Below are 21238 nucleotides of genomic sequence, written 5' to 3'. Positions count from 1 at the left end.
TCACATCACCTCTTATACCTTTAATTGGTTTGAAAAATTAAATGTTTTCAAATTTAATAGAACTATTGCACAGCATGAAATATAAACCTTCAATGATTTGATGCTGTTCTGTATCCGTCAGATTTCAGTAAGCCCTTTTCCCAATCTACACACTATGTACGCCAACCAACTGATAGCAGTGCATCTCTTCACACAGCTCAGCCAGTCTCAGCACAGCGTTTCACACCAACTGACCAATACCAGCATGGCAAATATTGACGTAACAACCTGCTCCTTGCAGCGACTCACCCTCCTTTACAGTTACTTCGTGAACACACAAAGCTTCAATGGTGCAATTCTATGCAAATAAAATAACAGTCATTGGCCGCTTCTTCTAAAAAAAAAAAAAACAATAGTACAATTCAAAAACTGGAATGTTTAGGTTTTTTCACCCTCTGACTTTCCTCAAACAAAAAGCATTTGACGCACACCAATGAAATCTCGACCAGCGGGAAATCAAAAAGAGTAACAGAAAACTCTAAGTGCTATCACCCAATTTCCTTTAGAGACTCTTCCTTTATAGGCTCTTCTGTGAAAGCAATAGGGAAGATTCTAATTAATTGGGTCTAGGAATGGCATATGGATTAAGGTGTACTTCTAAAACTCAGTACGGCTTTAAACATTGTGTAAGTACAGTGAATCACTGTTTGATTTTGTGGCTTTGGTTGTATGTTGCGAAAGACGCAGTGCATCTACATTTTAATAATTCTATCATGGCATTTCATTGCATCAATAAATCCAAGCTTGGAGGAGCTACGCGGGCATCCAAGATGGTCGCGTGAGCACAGAGCTCCCCGGACCCGTGCCGCCCCTCATGATTATCCTGGCTACATTCTGATTTTATCGATGGGCTTTTGTTCGCTAATCCTTGCTGATCATCGAACTCTTTGCAAAATCGAAATTGGACTTCGGGGTCCACTTTTACTCCGTTTCTACATTCTGAGGCCCACCCCGAGGCGGACCGGGGGTTCGGATTTGAAACGGGCCGTGGAGCAGTTGATCAACAACGGCCACAAGGGTCCCCGCAGGGTCGGCCCCTCCTGAGTTTCAGTTTCGGTTTCCTGGCTCGACTGGCAGGGGCGCGGCTTCTTCTTATTCACGACTGGCCCGTTGCTCTCTCTCCTGTGTGGGGTTCCCTGGCCGCCTGCTCACGGCTCTGTCTACTTTTGTCTGCAAAGTCTGGACTTGGTCTTATTGATTCTTCGGACATTTCCACCCGGCCATTTTCACCAGGTCGCAGGGACCCCTTCGGGGTCCCTTTTCCAAGATGGCCACTGGCCTGCCTCCCGAGAAGCGGAAGACTAAGGCTCCTCTACGGGGCGGTCAACAGCAGACCAACACCATGGATCACTACGCACATGCCAAGGGATCGCCCGGCGCTGTGAGCCGTGTCTCTGACACTTCTAAGACCCTCTTTCCAGAGGCCTCGGACCCGTCATTGAAGGATGTTATGGGAGCCATTGCCGCCATGCAGGCCTCTATGGGGCAACAATATGAGCCCTTGGCGACTAAGATCGACACGGTGGCCATCGATATCACGCTGATTAGAGCGGATCTTTCGAAAACTAAAGAAAGAGTGGAATCGTTGAGCCTGAAGACATCTAGTTTGGTCACCGATGTCTCGGATGCCCAAGCGGAACTTGGTAACCTTCGGTCCTCACACGACCTCATGGCTCGCCGTCTTGAGGATTACGAAAATAGGGCCCGCCGCAATAATGTACGCCTTATTGGTGTTCCGGAGGACTCCGAGACCGAGGGGGTTGATCTCCTGGTTGAAGACCTGATATCCAACCACTTGGCCCCCGCGGGACTTAGTAAATTCTTTGCGGTGGAACGTGCTCATCGTGTTCCCGGCGGGAAGGCTAAGCTAGGTGCCCCTCCGAGGCCCATCATCGCGAGGCTGTTCCATTTTCGTGATCGGGACGCAGTGCTGCAATCTTCCCGGGACAAAGGACCGGTGAAATTTGAGAATGCCTCCATTTCTTTTTACCCTGACTATTCGCCTCTTGTCCAGAAGCAGAGACTTGGATTTCAAGGTGTCAAGAGGCGGTTGCGAGACTTGGGCTTGAAGTACTCCTTACTGTTTCCTACCAGGCTGAGGATTGTGTTTCGGGAACGTACTTTCTTTTTTGACCGCCCTGGTGATGTCAGTGACTGGCTTGATACACTGCCTGAGGGTCGGGATCGCTCCGGACACCTGGCGGCGCTGATGGAGGTGCGGCCGAGTGATGACCTCGTCGGTGGACCCAGTCATCTGGACTTTTGTCTGCTGTATCAGCTGAGTTTGTCCTTGGAACTTATTGGACCTTGATCGGCCCGGGGGTGGCGGGGGGTGAACGGGGACTCTTCCTCCTCCTGGGTTCTTAGCGTAGTTTAGTTTAACTATGGGGCGACAGGCACACTGCACGTTGGGGTGGCTTCTTAGTCTTATGCAGGGGTGCAGGGTGGGGGGTTTGTCATGGGTGAGTTTGGGGGTGGGGAGGGGTGTTTGTGTGTTTTTGTTTCTTCACGAGGAATCGTATTGATTGTTGTGTTCTATGTGGGTCTTGCTCCTTTCACGCATTGGGGATGGGGGGTGGTGAGTTGAGACTTTTATCCTGGAACGTCAATGGTTTGGGAGATAGGATTAAACGGGGTATTGTTTTGAGGTACCTTAGGCGGCATTCCCCCGATATAGTCCTCTTGCAAGAGACCCATTTAATAGGTAATGCTTGTCAGGCTCTTAATCGACGTGGTTACCGCCTAGTGGCCCACGCGGGGTTTACTTCTGGGTCTAGGGGGGCTGGCATCCTTCTTCGGTCTTCCCTCCCTTTTGCTGTTGACGAGATCAAGCTTGATGATAGGGGGCGCTACGCCGTGCTCACTGGGAGGTGGGAGGGGAAGACCTTGTCCCTACTTTCGGTCTATGTTCCCCCTGGCCTACAGATCTTAACCTTCGCTGACTTGTGTGGTGTCCTTTTGGGTCTTCCTGAAGGGCTTCTAATCATGGGGGGGGGACTTTAATTCTGTTGTCTCTGGCGCTTTGGACCAACATCCACCTAGAGACCTGCCTAGGGCGCACATGTGGCTTAGCGACTTGTTAGAGACCTTTGGGCTTGTTGATGCTTGGAGGTTGCTGCACCCCACGCAGTTACAATACACTTTCCACTCTTAGGCCCATGGCAGTATGTCCAGGCTTGACTATTTTTTATTGCCCGCAGTTCAGTCCACCGCTATCAGGGAACTTCGTCTGCTTCCTAGGGGAATCTCGGATCACTCCCCATTGTGGCTCCGCTTTGAGGTTGGTGTGGGGATCGAGGGTAGAGTGGCTCCGATTAACCCTTGGTATCTTCATGACCCCCTGATTCGTTCCAGCCTTGTTAAAGCCATTGAGAATTACTTTGACGAAAATGTGGGGTCTGTCTCCTCGTCTGTCTCGTTGTGGGAGGCCTTTAAACTGTGATCCGTGGGCAGTCCTTCTCCCTGATTGCTGCTGCGAAGAAGGCTGCTACTGCGGAGGTGGTGCGGGTGGAATCTGAGATTGCTATCTTGGAGGATGATCTCAGTCTTGGTGTATCTAGCGTAAAGTTGCACTCCCTTGCTTTGAAACAGGCGGACTACAAGGCTCTTGTTACGGATGCAGCGAAAGTGATGTACAGGGAGCAGCATGGGCGATTGTATGACGTTGGTGATAAAGCGGGCAAGTTGTTGGCTTGGTTGGATAAGAAGGAGAGAGTGAATCGTGTTGTACCAGTGTTGGAGAGGCTCTTGGTGAGTGTGTCACGGACCCTGTTGGGATCGTTCAGTGCTTCGCGGACCACTTTGAGACTGTGTACACCTCAATCTGTGATCGAGACGAGGAAGACTCTCATTTATTGTTGCGGGATATCGCTTTGCCTCGCCTTTCTGATTTAGACAGGGACCTCTTAGATTCCCCGTTTACTGTGGATGAGATCGCAGTGGCGATCCGTTCGCTTCGTTCGGGTAAGGCGCTAGGCCCCAATGGTTTGCCTATCGAGCTATACAAGCTACGGCCCGACAAAATTGTGCCTGATTTAAGGGACATGTTTCTAGAGGCCCGGGAGTCGGGATCCCTTCCTTTGGACCAACGGCTTGCCACCATTGTTGTTGTTCCTAAAGAGGGTAAGCCTCGGGACCGCTGTACCTCCTACAGGCCTATCTCTTTGCTCAACGCCGAACCCAAGATATTGGCAAAGACAACCGATTGGTCACTGTGATCGGAGACCTGATCCATCCGGATCAGTCCGGCTTTATCCCGCACCGCAACACTGCATTAAACCTGCGTAGACTCCACGGAGTTCTCGCGAGAGTTGGGGCGGTTACGGAACCAGCCATTTTGGTCTCTCTCGACGCTACCATGGCCTTCGACACGATCGAATGGCCCTACCTGTGGGCGGCCCTCTCGAAATTCGGGTTTGGACCGGGCTTCGTAGCTTGGGTGAAGCTCCTTTATGAGACTCCCCTAGCCCAGGTAGTGGTTAACGGACGAGTCTCTAGCGTCTTTGAGCTTGGACGGGGTACCTGGCAGGGCTGTCCGTTGTCTCCATTACTCTTTGCTCTCGCTCTTGAACCGCTGGCGGAATGGCTCCGTTGGGAACCGTCCATGCGGGGCATTCGATGGTCCCCTGATTTCGAGGATCGCGTCTCCTTGTACGCAGACGATATCCTCCTATATCTTACGTCGCCGCGGAAATCCCTCAACGTGCTTTTCGACGTGCTTGCTTCCTTCGGCAAGAACGCCGGTCTCGTTATCAATTGGGCTAAATCCTGCGTCTACGTTTTGGCAGGAGATATTCCTCCGTTGCCGCGTAGATTTCCAATCCAGGTGGCGAGGACCGGTTTTAAGTACTTGGGGATTTATATTTCCTTGGATCCCGTTATGATCTTAATCTGTTGCCCCCTCTTCAGCGGCTTAAACTTGATGTAGCTCGCTGGCGTAGGTTGCCACTGTCGCCCCTTGGCAGAGCGGCGCTCTTTAAAATGATGTATTTGCCCCGTTTCTTGTACGCGCTACAGAACTCCTTCGATCCTATTCCCTCCAGCTACTTCCGTGAAAATTTGCAGAGGCAACTTGTCTGGGATGGACGTGCTCGTATCGCCCTCTCCAAGCTCACGCTTCCATGGTTTGATGGTGGCATAGCCCTCCCAGACATCAGACGTTATTATTGGGCGTCCCAGCTCAGCGCAATCAACCATGCGACCTACGCTCCGGGCCCTGCCCCGGCTTTTTCCATGGATAGGCTTATCCTTCTGGGAGTGTCTTTCAGTAGAGCACTGTACTCTGGTGTTCGCCGTGGAGCACTGACCGGTCCCACTAAGATTGCTGTGAGAGTGTGGCGTGATGCGACTGCGGCCTTGGGCTGGAGTGGTAGATTTACTCGAGCCACCCCCCTGTACGATTCGAAATGCTTGGGTTCTCTGTGGCGGACGAAAGGGTTTGATAAATGGGACATGATTGGCATAAGCAAGGTTGGTGACTTGTGGTCGAAGGGGACGGTCAAGTCCTTTGACGCGCTTCGTCTGGAATATGACCTGGGCGGCACTGAATTCTTCCGGTACGCTCAGGTCCGTCATGCTTTGTTGTCGGTGTTCCCAGTGGGCACCGATATTCCTGAATCCTCCCCGTTGGAAGACCGCATCCTGGATGGACATGTACCCGACAGTACGATCTCCTTAATCTATAAAAAGCTTATTAATAACAGAGCAGACCTACTGATTCGCCTTAGGGGCGCATGGTGCTATGACGGCTTGGAGTTAGATGACGAGGACTGGCAGTCGGCTTTGTCTTCGCCTAAAGAGGTCGCTATCCCTGCCCGACTGCGATTTGTCCAATTGAAGATACTGCACAGAGTGTATGTCACGGGGCCTTGTTTGGTTCGTATGGGATTTTCCGTGGATGGGTTGTGCAAGCGTGGCTGTGGTATGACTGGCATCTTTCTCCACATATTGTGGGAATGCCCGGAGATGGTACGATTCTGGGCCAGAGTGCATGATGTCATGAGGAATGTTACGGGTGTATCCCTGCTGCCCGAAGCCAGGCGTTGTCTGCTCAATGTTTGGGAGCCTAATGACTACAATTCCGCGCAGACTAGGTGGGCGGCCCTTGGTAACATGGTCGCCAAAAGGGACATTGCTCAGCTTTGGGGTTCACATAGACCGCCTACCCTGTCTGCGTGGAAGGAGAACATGGATTGGTGCATGTTTCGAGAGAAGACTGTATACCTATCCCGGGGACGTCCCAGGCAATGGGGTCATGTCTGGTCCCAATGGAATGCATATCGGGGTAATATCTGTACTCCCCCACACGATTTGTCTACCGAAGTGTCTTTGTCCCCCTAACCTGACGTTCCCTTGTTATCTCCGATACATTGGCTGTTTGTCCCCTCGCCTGCCCCTCCTCATATTTTCATCGATTGTCATATGTTGATTTGTTTTGAGCTCCGCCCACATGGACCCGTGATGATGTACTATATCTATTTTTTTTGCCTTGTGAAGTTTTGTTGTTATTGTATGTCTGTTACTTTCAATAAAAATTAAAAAAATAAATAAATCCAAGCTTGGGGGGGGGGGGTATTTTGATGAAGGTGGATCTCAATCTGGATTTAATTAGCAAATAAAAAGGCATGCCATCAAGCCCCTCTGTCAGTATTAGATCTGGTTAAAAGGGAAATATAATGAACGTTTCCAGTCTTTGAGGAGAGTGTGTCAAGGACGTGTGTTAGCGCCCTTACATATACATAATTGAATTAAATTAGTCATTAAAGAGGAACTCTAAAGACACCCTGAGAGTATGAAGGAGCGCGTCCACATGTTAAAGTTTTAATAGTTAGAGCCTTCAGTGACCCTCAGTTACTGATTGAGATACATAGGTTTCACAGAGGGATTATACTTGCTAACTCTTTGTGGACCACAAATTAGCAGGCAAAACATGTTAAAAACATAACTCTGAAGAGATTGAAGGCTTTCTCCTACCAGGGAATTATATTCAAGTTAATGAATTGGTCCTTCTTGGACTGGTCACACGTGCTAAGATTCACACAAACTGTGATGTCTGTGCATAGTTTTGCTTTTATTATAAGCTATAAATAATTTCGCTTGTTGGTGAAGCTATATAGGATGAAATGTGTTTTGGATGTTATTCATGGGCCGGTGGCATAAGGCTATGTCAATCTGTGTAGGTGGAGGAAAATATATTCTACAGACCGCTTTTGAGCCTACCAATTGTCCCCTTCATTTTCTATCCACGAGTTTGGATTGGAGTACATAGATGAAAGGATACTGTTAGCTCTGTTAATGTTATGGTTGCGGGTTTGGACTTATCCTGCAGTTGCCTTAAAGTCACAAAGTACTTGGAGACTGTCTTAGCCTCAATAGTTATCATAGATTCCCTTAACTGAGGTATTTCAATGTACCATTCACAGCGCTGGAACCTCCATACTTAATTCAATCTATTATTTGCTTCAAATTGGCAAAAGTGATCAGATGTGATTTTTAAGGATCAAGTAAAATATGGACAGGATATTTCCAAGCTGAACAAGTGTTCTGCATGGTTTTAGTTTAGTGTGGAAAGAAGTGTTGTGGGGTCCCAGTTAACCTAGGTAAGGAACCTGCCCGAGTTCATCCTCTAAGCAAGATCCATAGTGGGAGTTCTAAACTGGACAGCTTTCCTAAAGGCTGGCCACTTTCGTATTCTGTAAATTGTTTGCTTTGTGACAAAACATCTACACAGACAGCGATGTAAATGATCTAATTTTTAACGTTTTTTTATGTCTCAATTGGGAAAAGATACGTCGTCCATGTTGTAAGATCTGCCATTTCTTGTATCATGATTTCTTTGGGCAGTTTTCATTTGTGGCTATCAGTGTTGGGAACAAGGCACCAGAAGGGGAATTTTATTTCTTTTTTTTGGGTTCATGGACAATGTTCTTGATTTTTCGGAGGAATTTATGGTAGTGTTGCACTTAATATAGATGGTTGAAGAGATGGTGTTATGATTGATTTGGAATATTTGTCCTGCATTATTTAATTATTATTATATTATATTGAATTGCAGTGATATTTGTTGAATGTATCTCTGCACACAGAATACTTTAATGCTGCTCTTTTCCTCTCTTAGCCCAGGGACACGGTGCCAAAGGGGAGAATACCTATGAGTTTAAACTGGAGTTTCTTGAACCTGTAAAGCCTCAGGTAGGATTGTTTTACTTTCAAACCAAGTTAAAGAGGATCATTATAATACTTTTTAATGGACATTGTAGGAGGTCTATTCTTTTAGTTGCAGACGTTCTTTTTGCACTCTAACATGAATTTTGTTTAGACATGCTGGGACAACATCCAATATAAAATTGTAGGTTCTTCTGCAATACCAGGTTCTTGAGAGGCAATACCAGCTAATCAGGTAAGACTCTGCAATGTGATGGGTGAAAACGCTGTAACATGAGTGAAGCACTCCTCATCCAGACCAGCTGGAATTATTTACAGTAATGAGTGCACCTAATGTTGAGACACACGAGTTTCAGCATTTGTGCAGCGAGCGAGACTGCTTATACTTGACGTGGGAATCGTGGCTCTTGCTCTAATGCCATCTATGATTTAGTTTAACAATTTCATGCTGAGTGTTAACCTATGAACAACGCTGATCCCTTCATTATAGGCTTACTCCTATTTATAACCCACACAGTGTTTTTAATTAATTAAAGATATCCACAATTATGTCTTTTTTTCATATTAGGATTATGATCACAAATAAACATGACCACGGTTTGTGGTTTTTCTGATATCACAATTTGAACAAACTGTGAAATATATCCATGAGGATGCTAAAATGGTACTGAGTTTGGTAAAGTGCACTAATTTTTTCAGTAAAAAATATAACCAATCGCAACACTCTAGATAATAATCTTTTACGATCTCCAAAGTTCGGATTAAAATGTTCACAATGTGCTATCTCTTGCAAAAGGAGGCTACATTCTCATTTTTTAATTCTGCGTGTTTTTTAAAGCAGGAAAAGTTGGAAGTTTACTATATAAAATCTTCACAGCTATATTTAGTGTTTAGTTAGTAGTTAGCATATTTTCTCCTAAAATGTGTTTATCCTTGAGGTATGTTATGTGTGTTTATGTGGGTTATGAAGTGCTCAATCAACCGAGAGGATATCTTGGCGCTGAACAGGTGTGTGTGTGTGTGCCTGGCCCTGCCTATGTTAGTTTAGCCAGTTGAAAAGCAAGAGGCTAAATTAGGAATTGTGCCCTGAGGGCACAATTGGTGTGTCTGCCCACTTAGTGTGCCCCCAAGGCACAGTAGTATTACAGAAGGGACTGCAAACGCTTGTGCGTCCATTCTGTAATACTGATAGCACTGGCGCACATGTAGTGCCAGTGCTATTATTGACACTAAAAGGTGGCACACTAAAAGTGTGTCCTCTGAAGGCAGCCCTGTGAAGGGGAGAAAGGGGCTCCTATGAACCTCACAGACATCCCCATGCAGGGGGGTCACTCACTGCACCCACCTGCAAGGGGATCTCTCGTCCCTCTTTAAAGTGCAGGCACGTTGCCACCTGCACAGTGAAACACAAAGCAGTTTCAAACAGCTGCTCTGTATTTCACGTGAATGCGCTACCCTGAGGACAGCGCAAGTTCATGGCTGCCCTGGTGGCAAGGCATTCTTTCTAATATGGCACCCTGCCCCTGAGGGGCGCCATGTTACAAACAGGTAAGTGTGCAGTATAAATAATTCTTCAGCTTCTTATGGAATTTATAAAAGCAGGAGGAGGCTCTAATGTATAGTGGGAGGTCGTTCCCCACATTAGGAGCATTGTAAGAGACTATCTGTCCTGTTCTGGGTCTGTATATGAATCAGACGACATCAAAGAAGACTGAAAATATATTTCCAAACATAATGAAACAGCTGTACCTGTAACTTTATCTCATCAAAGTATGTTTACAATAGGGAAATTTGTCTGTCAGCTTATTGTTCTAATTAGGCAAACAACTGATTTTCCTAATTGACCTGAGAAGATATATATTATGGAGAGCCTACAACAAAGGCATCCATTTTTCATTGCCTATTTTAGTGATTACAACTGGTGAGGGAAATCGTAGAAACATAAATGAAGGGCATTATGTTTCTGAACTATATGTACGATTCGAGATGTCCACCTTAATGGACCTGAGTTACTGTGTCTCCTTGTGTTTGCTTGGTTTGCCCGAAGTTGGCGGGTATGCCCAGACGTGGGTCCCTTGCTCACTTTGCCACTGGATTCAAACTTACATGGCTGATGAGGGGTTTTACCCCGAAACCGGTCCCAGGATGCTGGTTCCCGGTACAGGGAAGACCTGGTTTGGCAATTCGGGCTGGACTGTTCCAATGAGGAACAGGGCCAAGACTGATTTGCATACGGCTGGGTCTTAAATGGGGTGGCGAAGTGAGCTAAAGAATGATGATGGATTCAACCCAGATCTGTGACTGGGGTGAGTGCCTGAAAGTTTTCAGTGCTCGGTCCATCTTCTTGTGTTTGATATATTTTAATCGGTATAGAAAACAATGGTCCTAGACTAATTGCCTTAGGAAGGTATTCGTTAAGTCAAAATCTATGAACATGATACACATAGAACTCAAGTTACATCATAAGTGTACTCCTTTACATTTTTAGGGTGGTTAGGTACGTTATAGAGTAGGACGAGCCCCATTCCAAGATGGCGCTTGCGACCAGCCAAACAGTAGTCCCACTTTAGTTTCTCTTAAATAGAACGCGAGGGGCACGAACAGTGTCAGCATTAATGGCTGGAGTTCAGTTTGAGAGTACGGATTAAGACGGAAGACTTGAAATTGTTACATTGTTCGGGCCAAGGTAAGAGGAACATATCCATTGGGGGTTAGGAATATTATGGCGAGCATAACGTTTGTTCTTGCTCCGGGGCATTGAGCGACAGTGATTTCACTATGACTTTTACCGCCTTTCTAGGTGGCAGAAAGGACCTGAGGTTTTTTAATTTTTGATGTCGTAAACAGAGAGTCGTAGAGTTATTCGGAAGGAGGTAAGATATGTTTGGAGGCTGGTCTCCGCAGTAACTTTCAAAGTGATCTGGAACAGTTGATTGAACCCTTGTTGTGTATTTAGGTTTTGCAAAGGAGAGTAGCATTTGGCCAGTGAGCAAAGTGAGTTTATTTTCATATCTTCTCACAAACACAGCGGTGTGGGGACGGGTATACTTTCTTTCTTTATGTCATTGAGCAATTTAAAGAAATTCTTGCACGTTGTGAATTTTATGACTGACGTGAACATCGAGTCACAAAAGATTAATAATAACCCATACACATGTTCAGATTTCAGGCCCCTGAAGAAGAGCTCCTTTGAGCTCGAAATGCATCGGGCAAAAAGAAGCATTTTCGTGGACGTCAACAATATGATTTGTTTTGCATAATTGTATATATGTGAAATTTCGTTTGATCTGTTTACAAATAGTAACGTCTTTGAAATATATCATGTAAATAATGGAAAATACATTCAAAACATGAGCAGAAATTATTTGTTAAGAGTGTTGTTTTTTTAAACTTGTTGAACTCTTCAGTGTTGTTCTATCTACAGAACCACATTAGCAATAGTGCGTAGAGGTTGAGTGTTTGGTTCACTCAAGATAGGATGTTTCAGGAAAAAGTGGACTACCTATTACTAAACTGGAGGGGTGTAGAGAGGAACAATGAAGGGTTTAGGGAGGATCTACCCACCCACAAAAAAGTAAGCTGATTCCTAATTATGAAGTGCACTGCAAGAGATACTACAGCCAAAAAATACTCAAAACAGTAGTAAATGTACTTCAGCTCAGACCTGGTCTATGTCCAAAGCAACACATGACAACCCTTTAGACTGCAACACCCTTTCACAGAAAACAGTGGAGGCAAGGTCTTAAAATGGAGCCAATACGAAATAATGTTAAAATAGATTTATTTATTTTTACTTCAAAAAAAATATATATACATTTATTGCTACGAATTTATATATAGCAAGAAATATTAAATTATTATAAAATACATTAATATTGTTTTTAATTTAAAAATATATGTTACATGGAATTTGACCCTGCCTTTATTCAGTGGTGCAATTATTGTATGCACACCCAGTAGCCAGGGTCGAGATTAAGACTTTGGGGCTTCTCACTGCTGGGCAACTGTCACTTGGTGTCAACGTACACAGATGATACGCTGGTGTATATATGCAAGACCTGAAAGTCTTGTTGCTCTTCCTTCTCCAGAAACAGAGCGACTTTGCCTAAGTACCAGGATTGTACACAAACAAGTCTAAGTCTAGGCTGTTCCCCCTAGGTGGCTTACGATGCACTAATGTGACCCACCCACACGGATTGGGACTGCAAAAGGAAAAGGGCAAACTGCAACATTTAGGGATCTGGGTGACTAGCTGTCCATTGGCCCAGTATAACCAAAACATAGGGAAGTTGTTAAAGGACCTGTGTCAATCAGTCAAGTTCTTGAAAACCCGGTCCCCTCTATCAAGGGACATATATCCCTGGCTAAACTGGAATTTTTGCAGGGCTGCTTGTATATATTGCAAAAAGGGATATTTTCAACGTTGACTAATACATCTTCTCAGTTGGATAAATTGCAGTGTATGCTTGTGTGGGCTGGTAAAAGAAGCAGAGTTGAGCTTAATATCCTGAAACTTCCCTGGCTGGAGGGAGGATTGGCCCTGCCGGATCCAGCTCCAACATACAGCCAGTTCGTTTGATTACGACCCCAACCGGGAGAAGGCGGTTTGATGAGTATGCATGATCCATATGTTATGTTATGGCATGTTAGTAAAACTTATTGAGCGCACAAATACCTGGAGGTGTCTTGGCGCTAAGACACAGGTAAGCCCAGGAAGAAGGATCTAATTCTGAAATAGCCATGTTTTTAGACCCTTTCTGAAAAAGGTTAATGAGCTAGCATTTCTGATATTGATTGGAAGCGAATTCCATTGTTTTGCTGTGCCATAAGAGATACTTCGGCATCCCCAGCATGAGGTTAGGATCCTTGCAACCCTCATAAGTCTAGCACCGGAAGAGCGTAGTTGTCTGACCGGGTGGGACCCAGAAAAGAGATTTTTGAGAAACGTTGATCCGGTGTTGTTCAAGGCCTTGTAAGCTAAGCATAACGCCTTGAACGTAACACAATGCGCTACCGGAAGTCAGTGGAGGCTTTGAATTCCCTTTGCTACTGACTTGTATTTAGGGACATTCAGTAGTAGTCTTGCCGCAGCGTTTTGTATCCTCTACCCAAACTGTTATGATGGGGAATGGTGTCACAAAAGATTTTCCATACCATATTCACTTAACAGCTGAGGTGTGGCACAGGGTAGGTTATAAACTACTTCGCAGGACCCCCTTTTCAGAGGATGTAACCCTCTGGTGACTGAAACCATGTTCTGCTCTGTGGGCAGATACGGTCTATATGTGATGGAGAGAGTGTGTCTGAGAGCAACCTGGAGACCTGTAGTTAAATATAGATTTCTTTCATTCGCACATGCGCAGGAACAGTTTGGATTGGGTCCTGGGCAGTTCATAGTGAAATCGATTCCCCTTTCTTGTGGAAAATTGTTCTCCTTTATCTCACTCAGTCACTCTACTCGTTAATCTACATATGAATCACACAGGTCAAAAAGTGGTCCTCCAAACAAACTAGTACTACAACATTATGGATACCTTTACAAATTTAATATGGTATAAAAAAATCCAATATTTATTCATATACATTCCCACTTTTTGACCAGAGTGCAGATCACTATCATGTCATTAAAAACATTGTAATACAATGGAATATTAAAAACACAGCGCAAAACAAATCACATAATATTTTGTAAGACAAAAATGGACAAAGGGAGAAACACATAAGGCACTGAACATTGATCTATTTTGTTAACACTCAACACATGATTTACTCCCATGTTCCCATGTATTGTATCAAGAAATTGCTGCAGATTTGATAAATTGCAAAAGTTGATGCGTTTCAGTGAGCTTCCATCGCCACCTTCCGCAGGCAATAACAATGACTCTTCCATAATTTACGACTGAAAAGATATCCAACCTATGAACAAAAAATATATAAAATATTCGATATTCCCATCCCAATGGATATCATTTTTGTACAAACGTTCATCATGCAGTATAACAGTGTCTACAACATCCAGGTGGAACCTAAATCACTAGGTTGTCCATACTCTAGTGGTACCAATAAAGTCATCCATCGTGATCATCTCACTTTTTAGACTCACTCTTACTCGCTCTCCCACTGCTCCCTTTAATCTGTACCACACACACTGATGCCTACTAAAGGTACCTCAACCAAAAGTGCAGCCTCCAGTTCTAAGTAAATATATCACCATACCGGATACCACCCTTCCTTAACATCCTTCAACCAGCCTCTAATGTCATGCTCCAGGTCACTCATACCCGTACTCACCGGTCTGTGTACTACTCCCCTATTTCTCAGGCCTGTCTTGCGTTAGTCTCAAGTCCCCAGTTTCAATTCCTCTGTGGAGTTGGTTTGTGTTCTCAAATTTGCTGCAAAAAAGAGTTGAAATCCTACTGGATCACTCTCTTTAGAACAGGGCCCATCCCCTACATCAAATATTCTTCTGCGTGAGGTTGTGCACACTTACCCTCACAATCAAGATATCTCTTTGTGCACTTTCGTGTAAGAGAACAGGCTTTCTCCTATGCGAACATATATTTTAAAAATCTGTTGAGAGAAATGATATAAATGCCTTAGGGCATTCTAGCTATATATCCCTATAATCAGGGCTCTTCCCCCTGTCAATAACTGTAAGGGCTTCTCACTATAGCTTGCAATTGGCTAGGTCCAAAAACAACAGTTCCACAGGCCTTTCTGGATGTATTAACACCTTTGCAGACTCTCACCCCACATATTAGTATTTAATGGATATGCCAGGATTTTCAACTAGGCATCTTGTCTATTTTATGGATACAGAACAGAGAGTCTCAATGATGTAGCTCCCCACGTGGGTTAGTGTGTTAAACTCACATACATATACCATCTACACCCTTTAAGGTAATTATTCCCATATTTATATTGCTATGCTTACATTACATTCAAGCTTGTGGTACACTACATACAAACTGAATGGGTATTCCCTCTGGAGTAATGTCCCTCGCATGGTTTGTTTGCTCACCTTAGGGTTATGCCGGGGCCTTGGTCGCTCTATTCCTAGGCATGCATTAATTTAAGCGCTACTCCCTGTTTCCACTATTTGGGGGACAGCATCACAGGCTCTTACCTTCAGTCTTCTTGACCATGATGTTGATATAAATGATTAAAGACCACCATCCACATGTTCGGCGTCTATATACACTCCACCTCCCACGTGATCCCAGCCAACTGGTCGTATTCACTCCCAGGATGACTAGGTGTTTCCCAATGACTTACTATGGATCGTCATGGCCACCTTCTTAACAGAGTTCCAGAAATTTCTAGTTCCCTGAGGATCGATGTTCCACATGTGCAACACTACAAGATTATTATTTTGAATCCCCATGTTAACATACCTCCATCTCCAAGAGTGGAGGTGAAACATCGGATTGTGGGCATAGTATTACAGACGGCCGCCATCTTAAAGTGGGTTTATATTAATTCCATTGCCGCTTTTAGGTAATCACCTCACATTTCAGTGGCCAATATGTCAAATCAATGTCTCACTCTAAACTATCATGCCCATTGACAACAAATTGCAGAAATTTTACCTAGGGGTGGACCCTAAAAATTCCTAACTTCAGTGCTTTCCTACCTTTTTAATGATTTAAATAGTGTAACATGCTATGTTTTGCATCCTTCACTTACTTCCCCATGTTAACATACCTCCATCTCCAAGAGTGGAGGTGAAACTTCTTGATTGTGGACATAGTCTTACAGATGGCCGCCATCTTAAAGTGAGTTTATATTGCATCCATTGTCGCTTTCAGGTGATTACCTCACATTTCAGTGGCCAATATGCCGAATCAATGTCTCACTCTAAACTATCATGCCTATTGACAACAAATTGCAGCAATTCTACCTAGGGTTGGACCCAACAAATTCCTAACTTCAGTGCTTTCCTACCTTTTTAATGATTTATATAGAGTAACATGCTTTGTTTTGCATCCTTCACTTACTTTTTAATGAGGAAAGGACTACAGACTCTAGACTATATTGTAAAGCTGTCCCAATCCTCTCTTTTGCTCAAACCTCTTCTTTTAGTGTTAAATTTAGTCATAAACAATTGTTCCTTCAGCTTCCTTTGTCCACCAATACCCCCCCCCCCTTCTCCTTGTCTTAATTTCTTCCAAAACAAACCAACTCATATCAGTATTTGTGTGCCCTTTCTCCACAAAGAGTTCGACTAATGGGGCGTTGAGCTTTTTGGTTTTTCCCCTACATACCCCAAACCACAGGGACAGACCAGGAGGTGTTCTACATTGGTGCTGCAACAGGTTTTGAAAGTACTGTTGGTACGTTTTATTCCATGCATTTCCAAGGTTTTGGTCACTATGCATCTGTCGCATATACTGCAATTTCCACATTTGTAATTGCCCTTAACTTTATTCATGGTTAGCCTTGTTTGAATTTGGGGCCAGTCCTCCCTGTAGGTTTGAACCAAGGAGTTATTCAGATTTGTATTCCCCCTAAACGCTAACATAGGCTTCCCAAATTTTATTTCTTCATCAGCGTTTAGTATATTTCAGTGGATAGTGATGACATTTTTTATACAGTTACTTATACCAGAGAACTGGCTTATAAACAACAATCTCTCCTTGTTTTTGTTCTTTTAACATTCTCTCCCTATTAATAAACCAGGCTCTTTTGAGAGAGCGACTAATCAATTTTTTTGGAGTAGCCTCTCTTTAAGTTTCTTTTTAAAATGTCAGAATGTTTGTAAACATTCTAAATAAAGGAACAGTTTCCCTGGTGTCGGAGATATTGAGTAAGGAAAATCTTATCTATAAGCGATTTTGGATGGTAACTGGAATAGTGTAGCAGTGTGATTTTATCAGTTGGCTTTGTGTATAACTCTGCTTCTAGATGTCCCATGTTTTCTTTAATCGTGATATCTATAAAGTCCAAATTTAATTAATAGTGTGTGCTGTGAATTTCAGGTTGACATCTCTTAGTTTACCTTTTCTGTCAAAGTTATGACCTCTCTTTTAAGTTCAGAAAGTCTATTTTGGGGTACTAGCTGACAATGATCTTTCACAGCTGACAGTTTTAGTGCTCTTCATTTGTAGTCATTGGTGTAAAAAATGATCACACTCCCCTCCCTCCATCCCCCAGCCCTGAATGCCAGTTTTATAGTAGTCTTGGAATCTTGTTTCAAGTCATTGATGGCTTCCCTTTTTTTAGGTCGAGACTCTATTGCAATCGTTTTTGCTTACAGGGAGCCACAAGAGATGTGCGAGCGCCGCCTGCCGTAATCCGATCAGGTCGCGCGCACGTTCAACATCTCCTGTCTCTCTCAGCACGGGCGTGATCGTGCCCTTCCGCCTAAAGAGCCTCGCCGCCTCCGTCGCACCTCTCCGATTAGTTAGTGGTCCCCCGGGAGACGCTGCGAGTGCCTGATTCTCCCCCCCCGCCTTAAACACTCACCGGCTGCAAGGGGGGGCTCCTCTGACGGCGGCAGGACGTCTGTGGCTCTCGCGGTGGGGGCAGGCACCGACAATGTGCCTCGCGCCCCCTCCGCTGTCCAACAATGCTTGCTGGTTCCTCTGCCGGGGCTCCCTCCAGTACATAGGAGCCCCGCGAAGCTGTGTCTCCTTTCGGCTGGCGGCCCTGGGCTCTCCACACTCCACGGGAGCCCCGGGCCGCGGGAGGACATCCCTTCTTCTTCCGGGCGGGCGCTGGCCAATCACAGCGCAGCGGCGGCCGTCACTCCACGTTAGCCTCGCTGCCGTGCTCCCTCCCCCCGCTCCTCTGTGGTGCGCGCGCACCACTAGTCTATCTATGCGCACGCTGCTGTAGGATTCTCAAGTTCTGAGGCGACGCCAGCCCTAAACAGATAATTCATTAAACATGTAGTCTGCTGTATTTTTTTTTTTTTTTTTTTTTATATTTTTATTTGCATCAAAGGGTCACATAGTCAATAAACAATTCATTTTTTCCACGAAATACAAAAGAACCAAAGATATGACAGAATTCCATAATTGCATTTAGATAAATATGTAGCAAAACTTATACAGTGCGAAACAAAAGATTAAGAATCAGTAACCAAGTATTTTGAAAAATATTTGCTAAGACATGAATAACCCCCATATTCTGTCAATTTTTCGTCTGGCCTGCACTCCCCTAGAATCTGCAATAGCGGCTTCCATACTATGGATCTCCTTTACTAAACTCCACCATTCTAAGACTGTTGGTGGGTTCTTTTGGATCCATGCTCTGGCAACAATTAACCTTCCACATGTGATTAGAATATTCAACAGATCTTTAAACCTTTCACCCCCATTGACGCCTACACAAACATCAATATTTGAGAATAAGAAAGGTTGCTCCAACCTCTCAGTGATAACCTTAGTTATTCCTTCCCAATATTCCTTAAGGTGAGGGCAAGTAAAAAACATATGGACAATGTCCGCACCACTCAAATCACATTTAGGGCATTTCGTTTTATCTGAATGAATGTTGTTCGTTGTCCATTTAAGTATCCTTTCAGGAGTATAATATAATTGACAGATTGTTTTAAACATCTGCAATTTTAAGCTAGAAGATTGTACTGATGTATTTAGGCTTTTAAATGATGTGACAATTAGATCTGTGGGAATACTCATTGCCAGTTTCCTATTCCACTTCTCTGTTAAAATAGTAGCATCACCGGTCTTGAGATCAGAAAAGAGCTTATAACCGAGACTTATGATAGATTTATCAACATCCCTATAGATACAGTCCCATATCTCAGACTCTGAGACTGTAGAGAGTTCTATTTTTTTTACTAAGTAATCTCTGATCTGATAGTATTTAAACCTAGCTGCTTCTGGTAGGTTGTAGCAAAGTTTCATCTTATCAAATGCCATAAAGCCAAGGTGATCATATAAATCCCCCAGAAGTCTAATACCAGAGTTTAAAAACATTTGACAAGCTGTGTCATGAAAAATAGTAGGGAAGCCGGGATTGCCCCATAAAGGTGTTTGACTGTGAAAAAGAGATGTATTGCATTTAGCCATAATAGATCGCCAGATACTCACAGTGTCCCTTATGGTCTTAAATTTAACCCTTTTAAAATAGTTGGGGTCATTCATCCTATACAAAAACATATTGACATCTAATCCTAGTAGAAACTCGTGAAAGTATAAGCATTTATCCAGAACTGCCAGACTGCAAATCCGAGTCATAAATGCTGACCAGTAGTACAATTTAAAGTCCGGAAAAAGCAGTCCTCCTTGACTAAAAGGAAGTTTAAGCAGTGATACAGCACGCCGGGCTTTTTTATATCCCCATACAAAACTTCCAATAATACCTTCTAGTCTGGTGAAGAAGGAATTATTGACCCGCAAAGGGATTGTTCGAAACAAATACAAAAATTTAGGCAGAATTTTCATTTTTATTAAATTTATTCGCCCAATCATATTGACAGGAAGTTTATGCCATTTTTTAAGTAGCATGGCAGTTTCTTTTAATAAAGGTTCATAATTTAGTCCTATAATGGAATCAATATCTGAGCATATTTTAACACCTAAGTAGGTGGCTACATTGCTAATTCCAGGGACAGGAGTGGTAGGTTGATAATTCATGACGACTTGGGTTTTGGTGGTGTTAAGTTTGTAGCCAGAAACTGAGCCGTAGATGCCAGCCTCTATTAAAATACCTTTCATAGTTTTAGCGGCATCTGGGGAAAAAACTGCGATATCATCAGCATATACAGTTATATCTAATTTATCTAATCCATTAAAAAAAGGGCTGATTAGTGTTTGACGTTGTAAAGCAATTAAAAAAGACTCTATTGCAAGAGCAAAAAGTAATGGTGATAAAGGGCACCCTTGCCTTGTCCCTCTTTTAATGGAAAACAAAGAAGAGCATTTTCCCATATATGAGATCTTACCCATAGGATTATCATATAAAGATTGAATCCATCGTAGATGTTTTCCTTTAATACCAAATGACTGTAGTGCGGCCCACAGAAAACCCCACCCCACCCGGTCAAATGCTTTTTCAGCGTCTAATAAAATCATACCGAGTGGGGTGTGTTTAATCCGTGCAGCATCGAAAGCTGATATAGCCATGTTAATATGTGCTGTGGTGTCACGCTTAGGGATGAATCCATGTTGTTGGGGAGAGACAAGTTGGGACATATACGGAGCTAATCTAGTAGCCAGTATTTTGGCAAAGATTTTTGCATCACTATTAATAAGAGAAATAGGCCTGTAAGATCCCATCTCTTGTGGTGCTTAACCTTTTTTCAAAAAGAAAATAATTTGAGTTAGATTCCATGACCTGGGTGCTTGTTGCCCTTTACCAATAGCACTAATCACATCAGCAAATAGTGGTAACAATTCTTCAGTGCAATATTTATACATTTCCAAAGGAATAAGATCTTCCCCGACCGCTTTACCCATTGCAAGAGATTTAATTGCGCCCCTAATTTCTAATGGCGTAATCTCGGCCTCTAATTGAGCCGATTGATCTGGACCTAAGTTATTGACTTTATTAACATCAATATAATTATTAATACAATCATCTAGGATAGCATTTTCCGGTGTATAAAGAGTTTGATAAAAAGAAGCAAACTGTTGTAGAATTGATTTTGGATCACAGAATAATTGATTATTGTCCCCCTTAATTTCTTTAACCATATTAATGGAGCGATCTTCCGCAACTTTATAAGCCAGTAATTTCCCACTTTTATCTCCATTTTCATACTGTTCTAAATGATATTTTTTCAATTTATTAATGCTTTTGTCCCTCAGAAGGTTCTTAATTGCTGTTTTAAGCTCAATTAATTTGAAGTTTAAATCTTCTAAGTTTAAGACATTGTTACAGATAGCATCAGATATCTGGAGTTCAATATCCCTGATTTCGTTTAACCTTTGTTGATTTATAGTTCGAAGTTCTTTGTTTTGTCGCCAAATATATTGTTGGGTAAATCCCCGTACGCTAGCTTTACACGAATCCCAGACTATCCATGGTAAGCTCGATTGTCTGTTAATGTCAATGAATTCTTTTATAT

At 43.6% G+C, this 21238-nt stretch overlaps 1 protein-coding gene across 1 annotated transcript in view; it reads left to right on the top strand.

Annotated features, from left to right (window-relative positions):
* The window catches only part of HACD3 (3-hydroxyacyl-CoA dehydratase 3), a 213139-nt gene that overhangs the window by 43991 nt on the left and 147910 nt on the right, over positions 1 to 21238 (top strand). Inside the window, exon 3 of the mRNA XM_078683068.1 lies at positions 8156 to 8229. Within this exon, the coding sequence (XP_078539194.1) occupies positions 8156 to 8229 (74 nt within the window). The remainder of the gene's footprint in view (positions 1 to 8155; positions 8230 to 21238) is intronic.

The sequence above is a fragment of the Lissotriton helveticus genome, chromosome 3_1 (assembly GCF_964261635.1).
Source record: "Lissotriton helveticus chromosome 3_1, aLisHel1.1, whole genome shotgun sequence".
Classification (NCBI taxonomy): Eukaryota; Metazoa; Chordata; class Amphibia; order Caudata; family Salamandridae; genus Lissotriton; species Lissotriton helveticus.
Note: the sequence above shows the minus strand (reverse complement) of the source record. Positions and strands in the feature narration are given on the sequence as shown.